At 39.7% G+C, this 20,660-nt stretch overlaps 3 protein-coding genes and 1 long non-coding RNA gene across 5 annotated transcripts; 3 read left to right on the top strand and 1 right to left on the bottom strand.

The window, feature by feature from the left end:
- The first annotated feature begins 144 nt into the window (after nt 1-144).
- LOC129595630 (xanthine dehydrogenase-like) lies at nt 145-8,094 on the top strand. The gene is given in 29 exon segments (XM_055492689.1): nt 145-441; nt 585-754; nt 885-1,020; nt 1,023-1,041; nt 1,306-1,385; nt 1,592-1,665; nt 2,264-2,356; nt 2,358-2,696; nt 2,919-3,025; nt 3,243-3,345; nt 3,591-3,869; nt 3,936-4,080; nt 4,178-4,376; nt 4,461-4,497; nt 4,608-4,717; nt 4,785-4,889; nt 5,042-5,171; nt 5,174-5,180; nt 5,294-5,347; nt 5,428-5,508; nt 5,697-6,027; nt 6,094-6,148; nt 6,227-6,355; nt 6,500-6,630; nt 6,830-6,879; nt 6,944-7,042; nt 7,115-7,318; nt 7,399-7,509; nt 7,579-8,094. Coding segments are annotated over 29 exon segments (3,531 nt in total). The 5' UTR covers nt 145-362; the 3' UTR covers nt 7,653-8,094.
- LOC129595646 (uncharacterized) lies at nt 8,057-10,140 on the bottom strand. Of its 2 annotated transcripts, none has more exons than XM_055492715.1 (5): nt 9,885-10,140; nt 9,570-9,689; nt 9,375-9,495; nt 8,819-8,876; nt 8,057-8,665 (listed from the first exon to the last, which is right to left on the bottom strand). In XM_055492715.1, exons 1-5 carry the CDS (start codon nt 9,957-9,959, stop codon nt 8,215-8,217), a joined length of 825 nt encoding a protein of 274 aa, XP_055348690.1. In that variant the 5' UTR covers nt 9,960-10,140; the 3' UTR covers nt 8,057-8,214. The 2 variants fall into 2 exon arrangements, with proteins under 2 accessions (XP_055348690.1, XP_055348689.1); XM_055492714.1 differs by having other exon boundaries at nt 8,060-8,665; nt 8,819-8,957; nt 9,885-10,136.
- LOC129595652 (uncharacterized) lies at nt 9,280-11,013 on the top strand. Its single transcript, XR_008691350.1, has 4 exons — nt 9,280-9,453; nt 9,556-9,680; nt 10,084-10,126; nt 10,765-11,013. It is a non-coding gene; the product is annotated as an uncharacterized LOC129595652 (long non-coding RNA).
- A 190-nt stretch (nt 11,014-11,203) lies between these two features.
- Nucleotides 11,204-19,172, top strand: LOC129595644 (uncharacterized). Its single transcript, XM_055492712.1, has 25 exons — nt 11,204-11,733; nt 11,919-12,088; nt 12,200-12,357; nt 12,468-12,544; nt 12,686-12,753; nt 12,877-13,314; nt 13,443-13,548; nt 13,760-13,899; nt 13,968-14,081; nt 14,175-14,342; nt 14,468-14,746; nt 14,939-15,083; nt 15,277-15,503; nt 15,562-15,671; nt 15,799-15,903; nt 15,991-16,130; nt 16,342-16,392; nt 16,452-16,532; nt 16,611-16,996; nt 17,072-17,200; nt 17,400-17,530; nt 17,746-17,891; nt 18,124-18,327; nt 18,400-18,510; nt 18,753-19,172. Exons 1-25 carry the CDS (start codon nt 11,658-11,660, stop codon nt 18,824-18,826), a joined length of 3,834 nt encoding a protein of 1,277 aa, XP_055348687.1. The 5' UTR covers nt 11,204-11,657; the 3' UTR covers nt 18,827-19,172.
- Nucleotides 19,173-20,660: the final 1,488 nt, after the last annotated feature.

Below are 20,660 nucleotides of genomic sequence, written 5' to 3'. Positions count from 1 at the left end.
TTCGAGTATTTCAGGCGAGCACGACAAAAATACAATAAACAGATGTACGATACATAGTTGGTTGGCTGAGCTGGCAAAAAAAGAACCGAGAGAATAATTTCCATATTCAACTTGTTCGCACGGTAAATCATTTGTTAAGGCAACCGGCAAGGTTCCACCAGACCTTGTGACCGTAAAAGATATTGGCATACAAGCTTCCTTATTATTATTCGACTAAGGTTTTGTGCCGGTAATTATTCAGTCGTCTGTGACTTGCTGATGAAAGTATCATTTCGTTTCTCAGATGTTTTTAGTTCGCTAAGAAACCTCTGCTAACTCAGAGGCTTCTAGGAAATACAAGGCCAGAGACACAACAAACAAGCATGACCCCTCCGATTGCGGCAACTCCTGCGCAGGAGCAGGAAACAATATCTGTATCAATTAACGGAATCAAGTATCAAGGTAAAAATCAGTTGGTTTAATTCATCGTCTCCTGGATTACATGTGTACTAGGAGTATTCACTGTACAATTTCACGACTGTACGCATGTTAATTTGGCCTTACCTCTGCAAACTGATTTGAACTTCAGTTCTCTTGCTTTGCAGTACCGTACACCTTCTCTGAAGTATCCCTAAACGATTACCTGAGATGTCATTTGTTGCTGACTGGAACAAAGGTTATGTGCCGCGAAGGTGGCTGTGGCGCCTGTGTGGTTACTGCATCGTTTCCCGATCCAAAAGGATCAGGACAAATAATATCACGCGCTATTAATTCGGTTAGTGCTACAATAAACAGATCTTTATTGTAAGTATTGTCCAATAAATTTTAAATTTTATGTTAAATGTATGCGCAAGGAAAAATGTACACTTTTGCCGTCGTAATTCTTCACGCTTACATTTCTGCAGTGTTTGTGCCCAATTTTGTCGTGCGATGGATGGGAAATTACGACCGTAGAAGGTCTCGGGGACCAGAAAAAGCCACATCCCATTCAACAAACGTTGCAACAGCACTTTGGAACACAATGCGGATACTGCACGCCCGGATGGTTATGAGCATGCACAGGTAATATGCCTAAACATAGCAGTTTTTATAATATAATTGAAATAAAGCGGATTTATATCGGGTGACATGCTCGTGCGCATTAGGCGTGAAGCGCACTGCTCAGTATTTTATACTTTTATCATTATTATATACGAGCATTCTTTAAGCATTTGACGTACGTAAGCTCGTACGTAACATTCTTTAAGCATTTTGACAGCATTTAGCAATATTTCATAGATAATTAAATAATTCCTATTTTTTAAAAATAAGTTATATTTCTTGCAGCTTATTGGAAAGCTCTGGAGGAAATGTCACTAGCGAGCAGGTGGAAGCGGCTTTCGGTGGTAACCTTTGCCGATGTACGGGTAAGTTAAAAACGTTGCCAGACAAGCAGACTACAGTTACAATACTCGGTTTGTTGAGTAATCAGTGGCAAGCAGACGGACGATTGGTAACATAAGCACTGCACCACTAATGACAAAAGGGAACCGGTTCCCGAGCTACTGTGCACCACATTTACTTATGTACGTCTGAGCAGGTTAACGTTCACTTAGTTTATTTTGGTGTCTAGGATATCGACCAATTCTCGAAGCTTTTAAAACCTTTGCATCGGACTCAACCTGTGCCAAGAAAGTCGATATGGAGGTAGGATTGTCATACCAAAAACTGATCAGGCGGAAATAGCACTGAATCAGTCTGCGTGGGATTTGTAATCGCTCGCTTACCGTATGTTTGCTCTTGGTCTGAATTTCATCCACAAAGGTCGTATAATTCTAATTTAAACCTGACTCATCCAGAATAATTTAAGTACAGTATGGTTTTGAATAAACGCTCAGCATCCAAAGACAAATAAATTAAAATACGCAAATTATGCACCTGTCATAGTTAGCATATTCGCTTGGAAAGCAATAATCAGCTCCAGGTACAATCATTCTTTCGTAAACAGTCTTCCTGATAGCTTTGCACTAGTAGGGTATGCCAACTATATAGATAATTTTAGCTCTGTAGTTTATTCCAATTCAGCTATTTTACAATGCAAACTGCAATACACTATTAAGTTTTTCAGTATTAGGTATTAGGTTCTTACCTAATTGTCAGTTAACGCAACGAAGTTTTAATGGTTTTGAGTGTATACCCAAGTACTTAATATCTATATAAGAATTTAGCGAAGGATATTAGCATACTGAAGTTTTTACATGTTTTTCGTGCTTTCACTTTGGAATATGGAATTGTCATCTTTTAGGATCTGGGGTTGATGTGCCGACAACCAACTGGTCAGCCCTGCGCAGGACAGTGTCAGTCATCCTGGCAACCGTACGTGAAAGCACTACCGGCCTTCGGCCGCCCTCTACGCGTCCCCGTGGCATAAACCGACAACCTTGAACGAGTTGTACCAGCTGATTAAAACACTGACCGGGAAACATATTTACTATGTTGTTGGTCACACCGGCATCGGAGTCTATAATGATGCTCCTTATGATGTCTACGTGGATTTAAAAGGCATCCCCGATCTTTACACCATAAAAAACGACGGCTCCAAACTGAGCGTCGGTGCCAGTGTCAGTTTAACGGATTTGATTGACTTGTGGAAAGATGAAAGCCAGAAATCCGGGTTCCGATATTTGGACGCGCTGGCTAACCTGTTGCTCCGAACCGCGCAGCCACCAGTGCGAAATGTAAGAACAACTTTGTATCCATACTACCAGCGCCATGCATCCACATGCATGGCTTAAAATCCGAACCATACGCAGGATCACGAATTAGCCTTTTTGATAACCCCATCTACATTAAAGCTTTGTGATTTTACAGCAGTGCTGTCTGTCCTGACTAACTGGAAAATTGGAACAATTGTAACTCGGGTCACCCTATAACATAATATGTATGTTTTCTTTAATTAGGCGGGATCCTGGGGAGGAAACATGTCTATGAAGAATCGTCATAACGATTTTCCGTCGGAAACCTACATCGCCATGACAATAGCAAATGCCAGAATAATTAAAAACACGTAAAATCGCAACTACTATCCCATCGCGCTTAAACGGCGTAACATATTTTTTTAGGGCCAGGAGAGGAATCACATACATGTGAAGAGTTTCTCACTCTGTCAATGGAGGGAAAGGTCATTTTACGCGTGGAACTTCCAACATATGGGGATGACTACGTGTTTTTGGGCTTCAAAATCATGCCACGTGCCGTGGTACGATCACATAGAAACGTGATAGCTTTTTAGCAATGTTCTCAACAACTGAACATGCACTCTATGAAGAAAAGGCCGAGGCCAGCCCAGTTTACAAAAAGTCCCTTAGTCAATCCTTGTTTTACAAGGTTTGCACATAATTTTATCCGCTGTACCAAATAAACAGAATAAACATGGCATATAACGGAATGTACAGAATAAACATGGCATATAACGTACCTATAATTGCAGTTAAAGAATTTTAGTTTATGGCAATGATCTTGTTGAACACGATAGAAATTATTTTCAGTTAATTTTTAGAATTATTAGAGTCAGTATTATTTTGTATTATTGGTTAGCCTACTTGGTATTGTGTCAAGATTGTTTTCTGTAGTTTGCCTTGCAAATTGTCGGCGACGCAGCAAGTCCACAGTACCAATCGGCGACTGGTATGATTCAACGGCCAGTGTCATCTGGAAAACAGGTTTTTGATTCGAAAAAGGAGAATTACCCTCTAAACCAACCAATTCCTAAGTTGGAAGCGATGGTGCAGTGCACCGGCGAAGCAAAGTATCCTTCGGACATTGAGCAGGAGGGAATGTTACATGCAGCATTTTCCGTCACCTCCGAAGGCAATGCATCCATCTACAAAGTGGACTCTTCTGAGGCGATGGTTAGAACCGCGCGTACCATATCCGTCATAATTAAAACGAAATTTACAGGCTGACCGTTGTTTTAGGCTCTGCCAGGCGTTATTCGCGTTTTGACAGCGGCGGATATTACCGGCACCAATGAATTAAGTGTCATTCCGGGAGCACCGGAAGAGTTTCTGGCATCGAAACAGTCGACATATGCCGGTCAACCCGTCGCAATTGTTATCGCTGGTATGCGGAACACAAAATTTTAACTTATGGATGCTCTTTCTGTGATTATCTTAAAATTTCGGACAAAACAAACTGTGAGGTGTTTTTTTAATTTTAGAAACGAAAGAGATTGCTGAGGCAGCAGCTGTCTTGGTTAAAGTGGAATACAGTAATGTTCGTGAACCGATGCTGACTCCCAAGGATGCCATTCGAGAGAAGTCATTTTTCCCGATGGCGCCAAAACCCATTGTTGTCGGGGACGCCGAAGGCGTATACGCAAAAACCGGTTCCGGGAACAAGATCAGTGGTGAAATGGAGTAAATGCATAATTTTGAATGCAACGCGCAAATATTTCGTAGTTTCGTTGATGGGTGTAGTAATCTCAAATTTTTTAATTGCAGAATGGGTACACAGAATCACTTCTATATGGAGACCATGGTACGTCAGGGCCTACTGTATACCAATAATTTGACCAGCACAACTTAGTGTAAACCAGAATGTTTTTCATTACGTTCTTTGCGTGCTGTAACAGCCAATTTTTTCTGCAGACCTGTGTCACCTATCCCACAGAAGATGGTCTCAATATGGAAGCAGGAACGCAATACATTGATTCCACGCAAAGCACAGCATCATTTGTGACCGGTCTCAGCAAAAACAAGTAGAAAATTAACTATCAACATAGTCCTCTTTTGTCAGTATGATACTAGTAACTATTTATGATTTAGGATTAATGTCACAGTCAAGCGAAACGGTGGCTCTTTTGGAAGTAAAATCTTCCGCAATTGTCACACGTCGACCGCAACGGCATTGGCTGCATTTATTTTGCGCCGGTAAAAAATTTGTAATTATTAGGTTTCAACTTTTCACTAGTAGTTGTGTACTACAGAGTTGTGTACTGTAGACGAACAAATCAAATTTAAAGTTTGCTCACCTATTCAAACCAATTTTAGCACATATTTATCTAATATAAAAATTGTTTTAGGCCAGTAAAGATGCATATGAGACTGGATACGAACTCATACAGCGTTGGCAAAAGATTTTCATATTACATGACATACAAAGCAGCATTTGACGCCAACGGAAAGTTCAAGCCCTTATATTCGACTTGTATATGAGCATGGGTAAACTAAATAATTGATAATCAAGAACAAAATTTTATTATGCACTTGGCACAGTAATATCTGTTAGTGGAAAAAACCATGACTACGATTGACCAGTTTACTGGTTTTAATAGGATACAACTTCACGGCCAATCCGTACATGTTCTGGGAAAAGTGGGGCGATTCATGTGAGAAAATTAACTTTTATCTTACCGATATTAAATCAAATATATGCCATTAAAGCTAATTCTTTCTTTGTTCTTTTCAGCGTACCGCTCGCCAAATTGGAAGATCAACATGACACTCTGCAAAACCAACCTACCACAAAATTCTTGGTGCCGTGCTCCAGGTCGATACGAAATACTCACAATTACTACATTTGCCATGGAACATCTGTAGTACTAACAAACAAAACATTACCAAAAAATAGTGCTTATGATTAGTCATTATGCTTTTAAACCTTCGTACACCAAGAACTGTAAATTTGTTTGATTTCTGGTTTTATGTTATTGGCAGTTAACAGCGTTTACTAAACAGGGAGCTTGGAAGCTTATTATTTCATGGAATATGTGATGGAGCATATTGCCTATGTCTTGAAAAAACCGGCACTGGATATTAAACGTCTTAATTTCTATAAAGAAGGAGATGTACTTTTGGACGGTCATCCACTAAAATACAACGCACTGAATTCTGTAACCGATCAGTTGCTCCAGTCCTCGGATTACGTTAAACGTCTGCAAGAGGTCACGGCTTTCAATAAGGGGAATAAATGGAGGAAGAAGGGACTCGGGTTCTCCATTATGCGTTATCCTGTAGACTGGGCGGGATTTCAGTACAACTGCAACGTATCCATTTATCATAACGATGGGTACGGATAGGCGTTAGCCGCTTACCATTTGATAAAATTTTTGAAGGTTTTGTGTCCTTTATTTAGATCGGTAGCGGTTGTGCACGGAGGAATCGAGATTGGCCAAGGAATCAACACCAAGGTGACCATTGCTAAAAAAACGTTTCTTCGATCAGAATTTGCGCGAACAAACTTTCAACCAAGAAGATTCATCGTTTAGGTGGCGCAAGTGGTTGCATATGAACTGGGAGTGGATTTAAAATATGTCGTAATTCAACCGTCAACTTCCATTAGTTGTCCGAATTCTTTCGCCACGGGAGGAAGTGTTACCAGTGAGATTTGTTGTTTGGTACGTGAAATTGTGAAATATTGTACGGTAATTATTATTTATACAATTCAGCCGCAATTTTCGTTAGTTAAAGTGCGATTGCACTTCTTTGTAATCGCAAAAAATGATATATAAAAATGGTACATAAATCGACGGGAATTACAGGCTGCAATCAGTGCGTGTCAACAACTGAAAACTCGCATTCAGCCTCTGCGCAGCGCTCTTCCAAACGCCACTTGGGAAGATTTGGTGGAAACGGCATACAACAAAGGAATAGATCTGTTTGCACGAGGATGGTGAGTCATTAAAAATAAAATCAAAGCTAATTTTCATGCTAACGGAAATTAAATAGTGTAGAAATTCATAAAGATAGTAAGTTAATCCAGAAAAAATGTCATATTATATAAATGATAAAATTCTCGTATATAATTCGTAATAGTTGTATGCAATACGCTGAAACCCACAAAAAATCACCAAAATCCGATTATTTGCTAGGGCTTCCCCACCTCACGATGCCCCGACCGCTTACAATACTTACGGCGCCAGTGAGTCCAGTTAGTTGCTTGAAATTTGGAAAGGTTTTTAATACTGTTTTCTACTCAATTCCAGTGTGTAGTGAAGTCGAGTTTGACGTTCTCACTGGAGAATATCAGTTCAATCGGGTTGATTTGCTGTATGACTGTGGAGAAAGCATTTCTCCCTATGTCGGTATGAAAACGTCTTTGGCAATAATGTTATTCCAGAAGCTTTGACACCACTGCTGGTAATTTTTGTTAACAGACATTGGCCAGATTGAGGGGGCTGTTGTGATGGGACTGGGATATTTCACATCGGAAGAGGTTATCTATGACAAGAAATCTGGGGTTAACCTGACACCTACGACTTGGAAATATAAGCCGCCAACCTCCAAGGACATTCCGGTGGACTTTCGAGTGGAATTATTGCGCAACGCACCCAACCCGTTAGGAGTGCTACGCAGTAAAAGTATGTCAGAATGGCTAACCAGGGAAGTTTAGCAATAGGTATTTTGGAAAAAATTGCTCGCACTGTATATCTCGTTACAGCTGCGGCGGAGCCTCCGTTATGTCTGGTTATTTCGGCTGTGTTTGCCTTACGAAATGCGATTCAAGCGGCTTTGGACGATAAAGGTCATGCTGTCGACTTCTGGCGTTTTGGTATGGTTTCCTTCGGCTCTCGTTTGTAATGATCGTACATGTACCTGGTGATTTGATTACTATTCACAGACACGCCTATCACCGTTGAGCAGGCACAGCAGCATGCAAAAGTTGACTCCACCAGGTTTCGTTACAAGGATTAAACAATGGGATTTTGGTAGGTGCCGAATTCGAAAAGCCCTCGCATTTACATCAAGAATTTTGGACTTCCACTTTCCGCCAACGCCTTATTGGTTTTTAGCGCTTTTATTTGCGGACAGAATATGCATTAAAGCGTCCGTTATGTTGTGTTCTTTCAATTAATTTATTGCAATTGATTTATTACAATTACTTACAATTTATTACAACTGGTTTTTATTCTTATGGCTGATAATTCAATCGTCAGTTAAACGACCGGATTAAATGGTGGTTTCAGTGCTATTGACGTTTATAATACTCGTAAAACGGCAGCCGGGTCGTAAACTTTACCGGCCAAGAATAAATTTGTTGATAATAGTGATTTTGGTTGTTTTTTTAATTCTTGATTGTGCAGTGCCAGCAGCAGTGATACGAGTCATGACTGTTATGTCGCGATGTAAACATGAATAAAGAGACATTGATACTCGTAAAATTTAATGAGTAATAAATTCATCGAAAGCTGACCACACTTATCGCCAGTATCGATAACCTTTTCTACATACACAGCACTAAAAATAAAAAAAAACACTAGAAAGATTGATAAGTAATCTCAGAATTATTAGTCGACGGTGTATAACTTATCCAGTATGCAACATAATCCTCATATTTCTTTCCACCCACGGCGATTTGGGCATTTTGCGAGGGAATATTGGAAATCCATGTATCGCCAAATATAAAAACTTCACCGTCTTCTTTAAGCTTTTTCAGCAGTTCAAATGTTACGATTTTGAAAAAACCTTGTCCACGGTATTCTGGGTTTGTATAGGCTCCTCCAATGCAGCCTTCGGTTTTGTACAGCACGTAAGAAATGGGAATGTTGTTCTCGTTAAACAAGGCTACACTAGGGTGGTTGTGCTTAAGCAGTTGCCGGAAGAACTTCCTGGTGTTCTCCGTGTTACCGTAATTCCTTTCGCTAGTTAACTGCTCCAGATGCTGTTCTGTTAGAGTCCCCAGTTGGAATCCAACGGGCAGCGTATACCTATATATTATACAAAAAAAGCGGATTCGATGACTGTATCATGATTTAAACTGTTGTACCGCACAGGCAGCTTTTGTATTTTTTCGCAGAAACTACAATCGTATCTGCAGAATAATAATAAAATATTATACTATACAGTATAATGATACTTACGAGAACGTATTAAGATGATCTAAGTTGTAATAAAGTGCTCCGGGAGGAAAACCGTCCACTAAACCATAATATTTAAATTTTCCAATACACGCTTTGTTCCCATACTCAAGCAGTATTTTGCTTTCCAATTCACTGATCCCTGCAGATGCGATTATGAGAATACAAACAGTTACAAGTAGAATACAAAGTACAAACACAATATAAGTAAGTAGTTCTGGATTCGATGACTGTATCATGATTTAAACTGTTGTAGGCAGCTTTTGTATTTTTACAATCGTATTTGCAGAATAATAATAATTTATTGACTTCTATACAGTATAATAAACTTACGAGAACGTATTAAGATGATCTAAGTTGTAATAAAGTGCTCGAAAACCGTAAAAATACATGATATCAAGCAGTATTTTGAACTGCATGCGTGAGACAGTTACAAGTAGAGTGTATACTTTGTGTAAGTACTTTGTGTCTGCAGTTAACTGAGCTGCATGGATAAGGGGAGTGTTTAATAAACTCCCGTCAACACTAAACATTTATCCTGAAATCACGGTACACGCACCGATAAACATTATTTCTTGGGTCCAGTCCACTACCGTCTCTTGGAAAATCATTTTACGAAACATTTCGGCATTTTTTGAGTAAGTGAACACGGAATACCCGTTGAGTATTGGAATATAATTCTGCACATAAAACAGCATTGTCATACGGGAATCTTGTTCGAGGATTTCACTTTAATGTAGATCGACAATATTACCTGCCCGTTTATGGCTGGCCGGCAAACACAGACGGAAATATCCGGGAAACTATCAACCACGAACTCCAGGCCCGGCCAGGAATACCGGTTGCGAATCACATTTCGCGCAAGGTGGAAAATCTAACATACACTACTCAGCATTAGATCTTTCGCGTAAAATAATTAAAATATTTAAGAAGCGTAGATATTGTAATCGTAACTATTGTAATCGTAGCAAATATTGTTTGCTTTTAATGAACACATTGCAGAACATTGTAACGATATATATTCAGAATATCTATACAAATGTAATTTATAAACGTGAATATGGTTTACCATGAGCGAACGGGGGAAATCGTCTTGGACTGCCTTAACCAGCTCAGGTAACTGAATTTCATCCAGAACAATCATTTCGGCTCTCGTAATATGCGCTTGTTTGCCCCGACAAAGCTGGCGAAACGATTTCGATTTTTAGAATACCCTAGAACGTCGATTGCTTTTACAAATTGGAGAAATTAAATCCATTAACTTCCAGAAAATGCAGCGAGCGACACCGTATGCGCCAGGGGCATTTTACAGTAAGCAGATTTTGCTTATCACCGGTATGTCGTGTATGAGTTAAACATGATGTTTGTTGAAATTTTAAAGCACCGATTAGATTAACAAAATAATTATCGTTAAATCTTGATAACCACGGGATATACTTGATTAATACGTGCTTGATTATTCATACTGTATGCATGTGTATGCTATTTCGCTGTGCATATTTTCAAACGTGCACTGCAAGCAAAAAATGCGAAGATTAATGAAGTACTTACTATATTTATTATATGGCGTTAAATTCCTCGGTAAATATAGCTATGCAAAATATACAGAGCGTATGTATTGTACTGTATAGGCGTTGTTTCTGATCTAATAGTTTTGGCTTATTGTACCTATTGAAAAAATTATGACATAAGATGTTGTACTGTACAGTAGCATTGTAAGTATTTTTATTTAACGGTAACAGTGCACAGTACGAGTACATAATGCGAAGCTTACGATTACGACGTGTGTAAAAAATCGTATCTTTATTCAAAACTACAATAGCAGCGATAACCATTTAAGTAAATAGCGCACAAAATACTTTGTTGACATGACTTTTACCCTGTCAGTTATTACGCAGCCTACTGTATGTTGTACGTAACGTCGCGATTGTAGATTCGTTTTCGTTTAGAAGACATGACGCGCAACGAGCACGAAAGTGTGCGCGGAAAAAATCAGACATCGACGCCTGCAGTAGTTTTTGTTCTTTGGGACGTTCACTCTGGTGGATTAACGAAAAGTCATGCCTGCGCGAATAATAAAACAACCTTTATACGATTTGTCTTACTGCAAAGTTTCTGAACTTCCGATAATCAAGTTGCCTTTGTAATCGCGGCACGGTATTGTACATACTGTTGGTATACCTGTGAAAATGCGCGCAACGTACCGGCACAGCTGGCAAAATAATAAAATTATCAGATGCCATCGCTGGAAGCTTACCATTACGTGCGCAACGGCATGTATAAATTATGTTAACCAAACCGTACAAGTCTATAAGAGCACAGACCCTATAGACTTACCATTAGTACTGTAACAATATACAAGTACAATAATAATTATAACGCATGCCTGTAGCTAGGTTTGAGTTATAGGAAAACAGTGCAGTCGATACGTTTCTCAGAATGCGTGAATACCTGAATGTTGAAGTTTGCACGGTGTGGAGAATGGGGACGTACATGAGGATGCTGTAAACTATGTATCGCATAAGCAAAGCGGTTGTAAACATCGGTTTTATGCTGACAAAGCGCTGGAGGAAACATTAATAACAAACGCACCTTCGATATAGACTGGAAGTCCCCAACTGGATTATCATAACGCACTCGACGCGGGCACCGCAAAACAAGCAGCTTTCGCTTACTCATACGTTTGCTATCATTTTTTGACTGGACACTCTGGAGCACTTGTTTGAGATGTTGAAAGAAATATCTTATTTTGATACTCCGCATTTCACCTGCGAAATGTGTTGAACGTTATTTGAGTAGCCCTGCATGCTTTTTTGTATTGTAGCCAATCTGAGAAATCAATATGACTCCACCAGTGCTGCAGCCGACAAAAGCAGATGAAAAAATACATGTAAAAATTAATGGAAGAAACTATGACGGTAAGTGAGTACAGCTCGCTCGATAAATATTGTTTGCTTGCCTTGTTGACAACTTGATATAGGTAAGTACGAAGAGATCTTTCTACATCACCCGGCTTTCATGCCTAATTAATCGCCATTTCGCAAGAATATTATACACAAAAACGCAGCAACTGAATCTGTCTTTTCTTTTCATATACTTGTAGTTCCGAAGACATACTCGGAAGTCAGTCTCAATGATTATTTACGAGAGCATTTACAACTTACGGGAACGAAAGTGACTTGCCGAGAAGGCGGCTGCGGAGCATGCATTGTCAATGCGGCATTTCCGGATCCCCTGAATCCTGGACAAATTATTCAGCGCTCGATTAATTCGGTAATGAGGTTTTGACAATGCACAAACTAACAAGCACACTAATAAGCGAAAACTGAAAAATATTGTTCGTTAAATGCAGTGCTCTGAAAAATATTCTTATTATCTGTATAGTGTTTGTGTCCCGTTTTGTCATGCGACGGTTGGGAAATTCTGACGGTGGAAGGAATTGGTGACCAGAAGAAGCCACACCCTATCCAATCTGCTTTAACTGATCATTATGGAACACAATGCGGATATTGTACACCGGGGATGGTGATGAATATGTACAGGTACCGAATAGGGGCGTCAAAACCATAGCGGGCACATTCGTACTTTTTAAGAAAACTTTGACTTCCTTGCTTAAAAACCCCTGCAAGTCTGCAATAATTAATTTTGATAGTTTGACTCAAAGCAGTACATCGCTCACCAAGCAGGAAATCGAAAACTCTTTTGGAGGAAATATTTGCCGGTGTACAGGTAACGGTCAACAGATTCCTTGTCAAAAATAAAAATTCAAATATAATAATTTTATATTAAAGTAGTATTATTAATTCTCCTTGTTACCCTGGACGTGGAATACATTTTCAAGCATTTTTAACTTTTATTCTTTCTATTAAGGATACCGGCCAATTCTGGATGCCTTCAAATCGTTTGCCACATCCACAGATAAAATCTGTGACTTAGAAGTACGTTATTTATGCCATAACAAAAAGTAAACACCAGATTGTGGGTTACATAAATCAAACGGTGGAAATTATGCATCATGATCAGAATTCAGAATATTAATATAAGAAACAGGTTTGACACAGGACTGCGGAATACCAAAACCATGCGCAGTGGAAAACAGCCGCAAGTGTTCCGGCTCATGCTGTGGTCAAGCCCCGCCTTACGTCCTTACGCTTCCGGCGGCGGTGGCAGATTTCGCACCCGAATGGCACAAACCCGAATCTTTAGCGGACCTCTATCAGCTGCTTCCCAAATATACAGGAAGAAACGTGTATTACGTTGTGGGTCATACCGGCAAAGGAGTATACAATGACACGCCTTACGATGTATACATCGACATAAAGGGCATCCGAGATCTGTACGCGGTTAATGCTACCGACGATTCCTTGTCGTTGGGAGCCAACATTCCGCTGCGGGAAGTGATTGAGATATTTCAAAATCAAGCTAAAAAAGCCGGATTTAAATACCTGAACAGTCTGGCAGATATTATCAGCCGAACAGCTCATGTCTCCGTGAGAAATGTATGTATGCAATCGAATTGCAGTCTAAATGGCTGTTTGTCAATCAGACCGTTACTAGTAATCTAGTACTGTATTATGCAAACAATTTCCATCAATTCATAGGATTAGTTACAGAGCGGTATTTTCAGGTTGGCTCCTGGGGCGGCAATTTGGCTATGAAAAATCGCCATAAGGAATTCCCTTCCGATACCTTCACAGCCTTGGCGATAGCCAAGGCCTCGATTACCGTTGGTGGTAAATTTACGTAATGGAGACTGGTTATGCCGTACAGTATACTTGCGTATTCTTGGTCATTATATTCTGCATAACAATATAACGAAAATCAACCTACTTGTATGTTTTTTCCTAAAGAATATGATATAATAATCTTTTTGAATTCGACTTACGAAAATTTAGTGAAAAACTAACAACTGACAACTAATCGTTAGGCACCGGTGTTTTTTAGGACCGACAGAAAGCCGAATGTCAGTGGAGGACTTTCTAAACACGGATTTAATAGGGAAAGTTATTTTGCGCTTTGATGTCCCGGCGTTTGCCGATTCAGATTACGTCTTCCGCACATACAAAATTATGCCTCGTGCTCAGGTTTGCAAGAAAAAAACGCGTGGTTAACGCATGGTACTTCTTCCCAATGGTAACCCGCAATAATTTAGAATGCACACGGATATGTCAACGCAGGATTTCGCGTAAAGGCCGACAAAAGTTCAACCGACAAATTTATGATAAGTGAATCAGCAATAGTGTTTGGAAACATCAACGCCACATTTGTAAGTGAACGGTGCCCTGGAACTTAATACGCTCAAATATGGGACAAATCTTTAAAAAAATAATGTCAAACGATTTCGTCGCTGCCATTGCAGATTCATGCTCCTCAAACGGAATCCGCTCTCAATGGAAAGGATTTAGGTGACAGCACAGTTTTACAACAAGCCGTCGCAGCGCTGAATAAAGAACTGAAGCCGGAAGAAAAACCAGATGAGGCCAGCGCAAAGTACCGAAAATCCTTAGCCTGCTCTTTACTTTACAAGGTCAGTGCACTCCGATCCACACTTTTAATTGGAGCAGGTTTTGATTCACCTAAGAATAATTTCTTTTACGCTCAACAACATGTGTACATAGAATTAAAACATTAGTTTCCGCTTTCGACATCTAGTTCGCTTTGGAAGTTGTGGGAGGAAGTGCTTCTGAACGCTACCGCAGCGCTATCGGCTATATTCCACGACCCGTGTCTTCCGGCATGCAGACATTTGTCAGCAAGAAAGAGAACTACCCTCTATCCCAGCCCATTCCCAAATTGGAATCTATGGTGCAGTGTACAGGAGAAGCTAAATATATAAGTGATATCCATCAAGAGAATTTTCTTCACGCTGCTTTTGTTCTGACCACCGAAGGCCGAGCAACAATTTACCGGATCGACGTAACCGATGCCATGGTACATTAATTTTAGAAGTTTAAAAAAAAGGGAGCGGAGTACGCAGTTCAGCGGATACACAAACCCATATTTTAAAGACATCGATTTTCATTGGTTAATTATGTTTTCATTTGATTTTAATGCGGAGTATGCAGTTCAGCAAATAATTCGATTTTTTATTTGTTAATTATGTTTAATTTGGTTTTTTTGAAGGCACTGCCGGGTGTTGTGCGTGTACTTACGGCTGCCGATATTCCTGGCGAAAACAACATCACCTTTTCCGCTGAATCCAAAGAAGAGCTGCTGGCCAGCAGCCAGTCCATTTATGCGGGGCAACCAGCTGCCATTGTCGTTGCCGGTAAGCATTTTTTGCGCCCTTAGCAGCCTGCACGTCAAATAATGCCTACCATCCCGTAGATAATTACTCTGATACAAATTATTTTTAAATAGTACAATATCTGTAAAAGGAATATTTGTATGACTAACTTCTGCAATTTTACAGTTTGAATTCGAAATGTAACTACAAAAAAGTAGCTGTCGTTGTAATTTAGAGACGAAAGATATTGCCGAAGCCGCTGCCAAACTGGTCAAAATACAATACAGCAATGTGCGCAATCCAGTTTTGTCGTGCAAGGATGCTATCCGAGAAAAATCATTTCATCCTGGTGTTGTAAATGTTAAAGCTGGAGATGCAGAGGCTGCAGTGAAATCCGCTGCCAATCAAATTTCAGGAGAGTTTGAAATTGGCACCCAGGCTCACTTCCACATGGAAACTATGGTACTTTTTTTGTGTTTTGTAAAAACAGTTTGATTCCGATAATCCCAAAATTTTGCAGGTTGCCATAACTTATCCCACCGAAGACGGCGTCGATATTGAGGCTGGGACACAAAACATTTCGACTACACAGGATGCTGCTTCCAAAGTTTTGGGCATCGGCAAGCATCGGTAATTCTGCAATTTGAGTTAATGCACCAAAAAATAAGGAGATTGAGAATGGAGAATGCATTTGGCGCAGTGCGTTCAGGCGTGTTTAATTAGAATCTGAAAAGCTCACGTTTCTCTCTGATTTCAGCATTAATGTCAAAATAAAAAGAAACGGGGGAGGTTTTGGAGCTAAAGGAGGAAGAAATGCACTGATAGCGTCGGCTAGTGCTGTTGCAGCTTACATTTTGCGCCGGTACTTTAAAATATAGTAATGCTAAATGTTTTACCAGATCCAAGCATCTCCAGAGCAGCAGTTTTAAACATTTGTTTGCTCGGTCAGGCCCGTTAAAATGCACCAGTCTCTATGGGACAATCTGAAGTCAATTGGGAAACGGTTTCCATATTACGTTCAGTATAAGGCCGGGACAGACGGTGCCGGCAAACTGCAGGGAGTAGTCCTTGATGTCTACTGCAATATCGGTAAGTTCTCAGAACTCAGTGTTTTTCTCTTCTTTTTCCTTCAAAGTTTAAATGAAGTGCAGGAAAGAGCTTTTATGTTAGATTATAAATAACTCGATTTGTAGAGTGTTTTGTTGCTAGTTTGCATAGCGAGATCATACCGTATACTCCGTACATACGTAAGGTGATCCGTACATTCGTAAGGTGATCCTTATTACGGCATCATCCACAGGTGCAATATATGCGTACAGTTTGCGAGGATGGGGAAAATGGGGCGACAATGGTGAGGTGCTGCTTAAGTAACCTGAATATTGTATTATTGAGTTGGTATATGTTTTACAGCCTATAAATGCGCAAACTGGAAAATGACCTTAACTCCTTGCAAGACAAATAGACCTCCAAACACTTACACCAGAGCGCCAGGTACACTAGAAGATGGATAGCTTATTAGCTTATTTTGCTGATCAGTCAATGGTCATGATAATCTCAACATAATTTTAGGGAGCACGGAAGCAATTTATACCATCGAAACCATTATGGAACATATTGCCATATCGCTCAAACAGTCTTCGCTGAATATCAAACAGTTAAATTTCTTCCAAGATGGTGATAAACCTTTAGATGGCTCTACTTTAACCGGCAACCGTCTAGTACCTGTCACCAACTTACTCTTGGAGTCCGCTCAATACCAGGAACGCGTACAAGCTGTCGCTGGTTTCAACAATAATAGTCGATGGAAGAAAAAGGGACTCGGGGTTATTCCGATGCGGTATGCCGTGGAATGGCAAGGTGGCGGATATGATTGCCTAATTGCAGTGTACAAAAATGGAGGCACGGTTGCGGTTACACATGGAGGGATTGAACTCGGACAAGGGATCAACACAAAGGTAAAAGCGGATACTGTTGATGGACATGATAATCTAATCGTGTTCCATATATATCAGTTTTCATTGGCTCTTCAGGTTGCCCAAGTTATTGCGTATGAACTGGGAATTGATATGAAATATATTGTAATTCAGCCGACTATGTCCATTACCAGCGCAAATAACAGGATCACCGCCGGTGGGATTAGCAGCGAGCTTCTGTGTTTGGTATGTCGAAATCAACCAATCTTCGGCACAATATTTTAATGTTTCGTAGCCCGTAGGCACTAGGCAGTCATACTGAACTCAAAGCTTCCAGTGTTTTTGACTATGAAAAAAAAAAAACGCTTTTATTATTTAATTTGCAAATATATTATATTATCTCTGATCCTCCTCTACTATGATCATAGTTAATACATTATTTCAGAGTGCTGTTGAGACTTGCAACTTACTGAAAGCCAACATGAAACCAGTGAAAGATAAAAATCCCAACGATTCATGGGAAGATCTTGTGGAGAAGTGCTTCAAACAAGGCATTGCCCTCACCGCCCATCAGTTGTACGTTCCCTCATTAATTTTACTAAATGTGTCAAGTTGTTGTCTTATACAACACACTGATCTACAAAACACTCGTTATAATTAATACATCTTTTGAATTAGAGAGACTGTGTGTGGTCTTTACCGACATGCAAAGATTGGGTGACTTTTTGTGCTGATAATACTAATTACCGCATTACCGGTATACGTAAATTATTTAATTTTTTTACGGGTAGTGTCCAAGCAAAGTCGGACAAACCACAGTATAGCGTATATGGAGCGATGTGCACGGAAGTGACTTTGGATATCCTAACTGGAGAGCATCAAATCGACCGGCTGGATCTTGTCTATGACTGTGGAGAAAGCATGTCTCCCTACGTCGGTATGAAATTTTTGTCATTGTATGGCGCATGCTTCCTTCTAATTATTTACATTAAATTTGATGTCAAAGCAGAATTAGCCTTTGCAATTGCACACTGCAACGAACTGTGAAGCTAATTAATTGGAAATTTGGTCAGAAAGATTTAGTCTCCACCTTAGCGAAAACATACAACGTTAAAAAAAGACATCCTGAAAAAAAAATTTCAATCTCAGAACGCTTCACTTTTCCATAGACGTGGGACAAGTGGAAGGAGGTACAATTATGGGCCTCGGTTATTTTACTACGGAAGAAGTCATCTACGATATGAAAACCGGACAAAACTTGACGTTCGGTACATGGAAGTATAAGCCACCTGGTGCCAAGGATATTCCCGTGGATTTCCGCGTGACCCTCTTACCGAACGCTCCCAATCCACTGGGAGTTTTACGCAGCAAGAGTAATTCGCATTACAAAATATTTTAATAATACTGAAGCCTTATTTGACACTGACGGACATTTTATCGAATAGCTACTGGAGAAGCACCATTGTGCATGTCGTCTAGTGTGGTCTTTGCTCTGCGTAATGCCATCAAGGCCCACTGTGAAGAGATCGGAAAAGGTGACACCTGGATTCGTCTTGGTAAGGTTCCACAATTAAATTGTAATAATTTTTAGCCAAAGCATTATATTGTAAGTACTTTCTTAAGGTTTTATGCTGTATCACAGTATTAGTATGTAGTGAAACGTTTCCCTAATGCGCAAAAGGATAATTAATATACAGTTGTCAAAATTGTGACGTCAGTGTGTTAATTCATATGTAAAGTATGTATTACTGTAGATTTCATAGAAGGTTCATCCTTATTTGTACGTGTTTTTTTGCAGATGCCCCGCTGACTGTCGAGCGCTTGCAGCAGTATTGCAGTATTGAACCAGCACAATTTCGCTACAAGGATTAAAGAAATCGTCGTAGTCACTCTTCGAACTTTTTAATTTATAGCGCTATCATCTTCATATAACTGTACTGCTTTTTTAATATTTCCACATATGTATTACATTTCCTGTTATTACATTTCTACATATAACTTTATTTCGCTCAAAGTTGTTCGTGTTATTGTACATACTTTAATTTTTTAATTAAGGTGTATCTGCGCGGACAGCTGCCTTTTGACTTTTAGCTACCGTTTGCCATCGCTTGTATAATTACGCGAAGCTGGTTTTTGGTATGCACCAAAAAATTCCTGCATGCCATTACATCGCAGAAACAAAATATATTGGTAGCGCTAGGTAACGGCTCGAACATAAGCAAAAAATATTCTGTTTCCATGTTATGCATGAAAACAACACAAATTTTAAGCGATATTAATAAACTGTGTCCATTTACAGCGGGACGAGCTTGTATTCGCAATGCGGAAATCAAACATACCGGTTGCACCGGTTTGGACGCCTTTTGATTGGTGCCGGTTATAACCTGCTGCACTTTTACAATTGTTAAAGATGGTGATAACAGTGGTGATTTTAATAAGTTGCGTGGTATTGAATTATCCTAAGAGATGTACGTAAAGGTGATGAACAAACGGTTCACGACTATAAGACGCAAACCGGATCGTGTCAAACGATCAGGTAAATCACTGCGGTCGAGTTCGTTAACATTGAAACCGGTTCATCGGGATGTTGCACAACGAATCAACATTTACACGGAATTTTCTGAACTGATATTATACATACGAGTACATCCATTTTTATTGGAGAAATATAAATGTGAAGGGCTGCAGCTCGCAATTTCAATTATGTCTCAAAATTAAAACCATTTATCCAGCACGCAGCGTTACCAAACATCGAAATAGGTCTAATTAATCACACTCACAGAGACATTTGGTCACAACTATCCTAATATCGGGAGTTGTTCCAATTTCAGATTTTTTATTGTCTGCATTGGTTCTAGTTTAAAACACTAACAGTACGAATTAATTTTGATTGCTGAACAAGATTTTTCAAATCTCTCATGGTCAGCACAGCACTCTAAGTACGGTGCTAATAATTGCGTCCGCCTACGGGCTGCAATTTCTCGTTTAACATTACCGTACCGAAAAACGTCAGAGAAAGAGAGGGCTGGTAAATCGCTTTCGATTCGCCGATGGGTTTGAATTGCGTTTTTGCTCGTACGTGTCGTCACATTTGCCAGACTGCGTTTACAACTGGCAGTTCTATGTGTTGTGCTTCCTATCTCGCACTTTGTTTTGGTTTTAACTTAAAGTTTTAACATTTTTCTCCTGGCCAACCTAGTATTGCTCATCCTACATATCTGCGCTGAAAATTAGAATTCTCTTTTGCGATGTTATTTTGGTATTTTTATTGCCTTTGTGTTGGATGGTAAATCAAGAGCGTTGGATTTTGCTGACAGCAGTGGGAGCTCGAAATATTTTTTTCGCTTCTGGATTGTGGATTCTGGGGTTACCTTCATTTTGTGGCTGCTTAAAGAAATTATTGTCCTTCTCGGCATGCGGATAGCCAGTATGTAAATGGGAAATCAAACATGGTGCGGAATGTCGAATATCAAAAAGCTCCGTTTGAGGAACGTTATGAAATTATCCGGGAATTGGGCAGGTATGACTTTAGACGGCTGAGAATAAAGCGTTTGGTACGTACTCTGTCACTTGTTGTTTTTTCGCTGCTTGACTTGCAGTTAATACGTTATAAATGACAATAATGTTGATATTATTAGGATTTTCAACATCAAGTTGTAAGAGCAGAATGCTTTCGTAATTCGCATTTATGTCAAGAATTATAATA

This window comes from Paramacrobiotus metropolitanus, unplaced genomic scaffold (assembly GCF_019649055.1).
Source record: "Paramacrobiotus metropolitanus isolate TYO unplaced genomic scaffold, Prichtersi_v1.0 Parri_scaffold0000080, whole genome shotgun sequence".
Taxonomy (NCBI): Eukaryota; Metazoa; Tardigrada; class Eutardigrada; order Parachela; family Macrobiotidae; genus Paramacrobiotus; species Paramacrobiotus metropolitanus.
The sequence above is the reverse complement of the archived record's forward strand: the minus strand, read 5'-3'. Positions and strand labels throughout refer to the sequence as shown.

Coding starts and splice junctions, on each gene's coding strand:
- LOC129595646 (XM_055492714.1), bottom strand. CDS start 9,959: ATGATTGTTCTGGATGAAATTCAGTTACCTGAGCTGGTTAAGGCAGTC. Junction 8,958..9,374: donor CCAAGAAATAATGTTTATCG/GTGCGTGTACCG, acceptor TCGCATCTGCAG/GGATCAGTGAATTGGAAAGC. Junction 8,666..8,818: donor GATCATCTTAATACGTTCTC/GTAAGTATCATT, acceptor TATAATATATAG/GTATACGCTGCCCGTTGGAT.
- LOC129595644 (XM_055492712.1), top strand. CDS start 11,658: ATGACTCCACCAGTGCTGCAGCCGACAAAAGCAGATGAAAAAATACAT. Junction 13,900..13,967: donor AAATTATGCCTCGTGCTCAG/GTTTGCAAGAAA, acceptor GCAATAATTTAG/AATGCACACGGATATGTCAA. Junction 15,504..15,561: donor ACTTCCACATGGAAACTATG/GTACTTTTTTTG, acceptor AAAATTTTGCAG/GTTGCCATAACTTATCCCAC.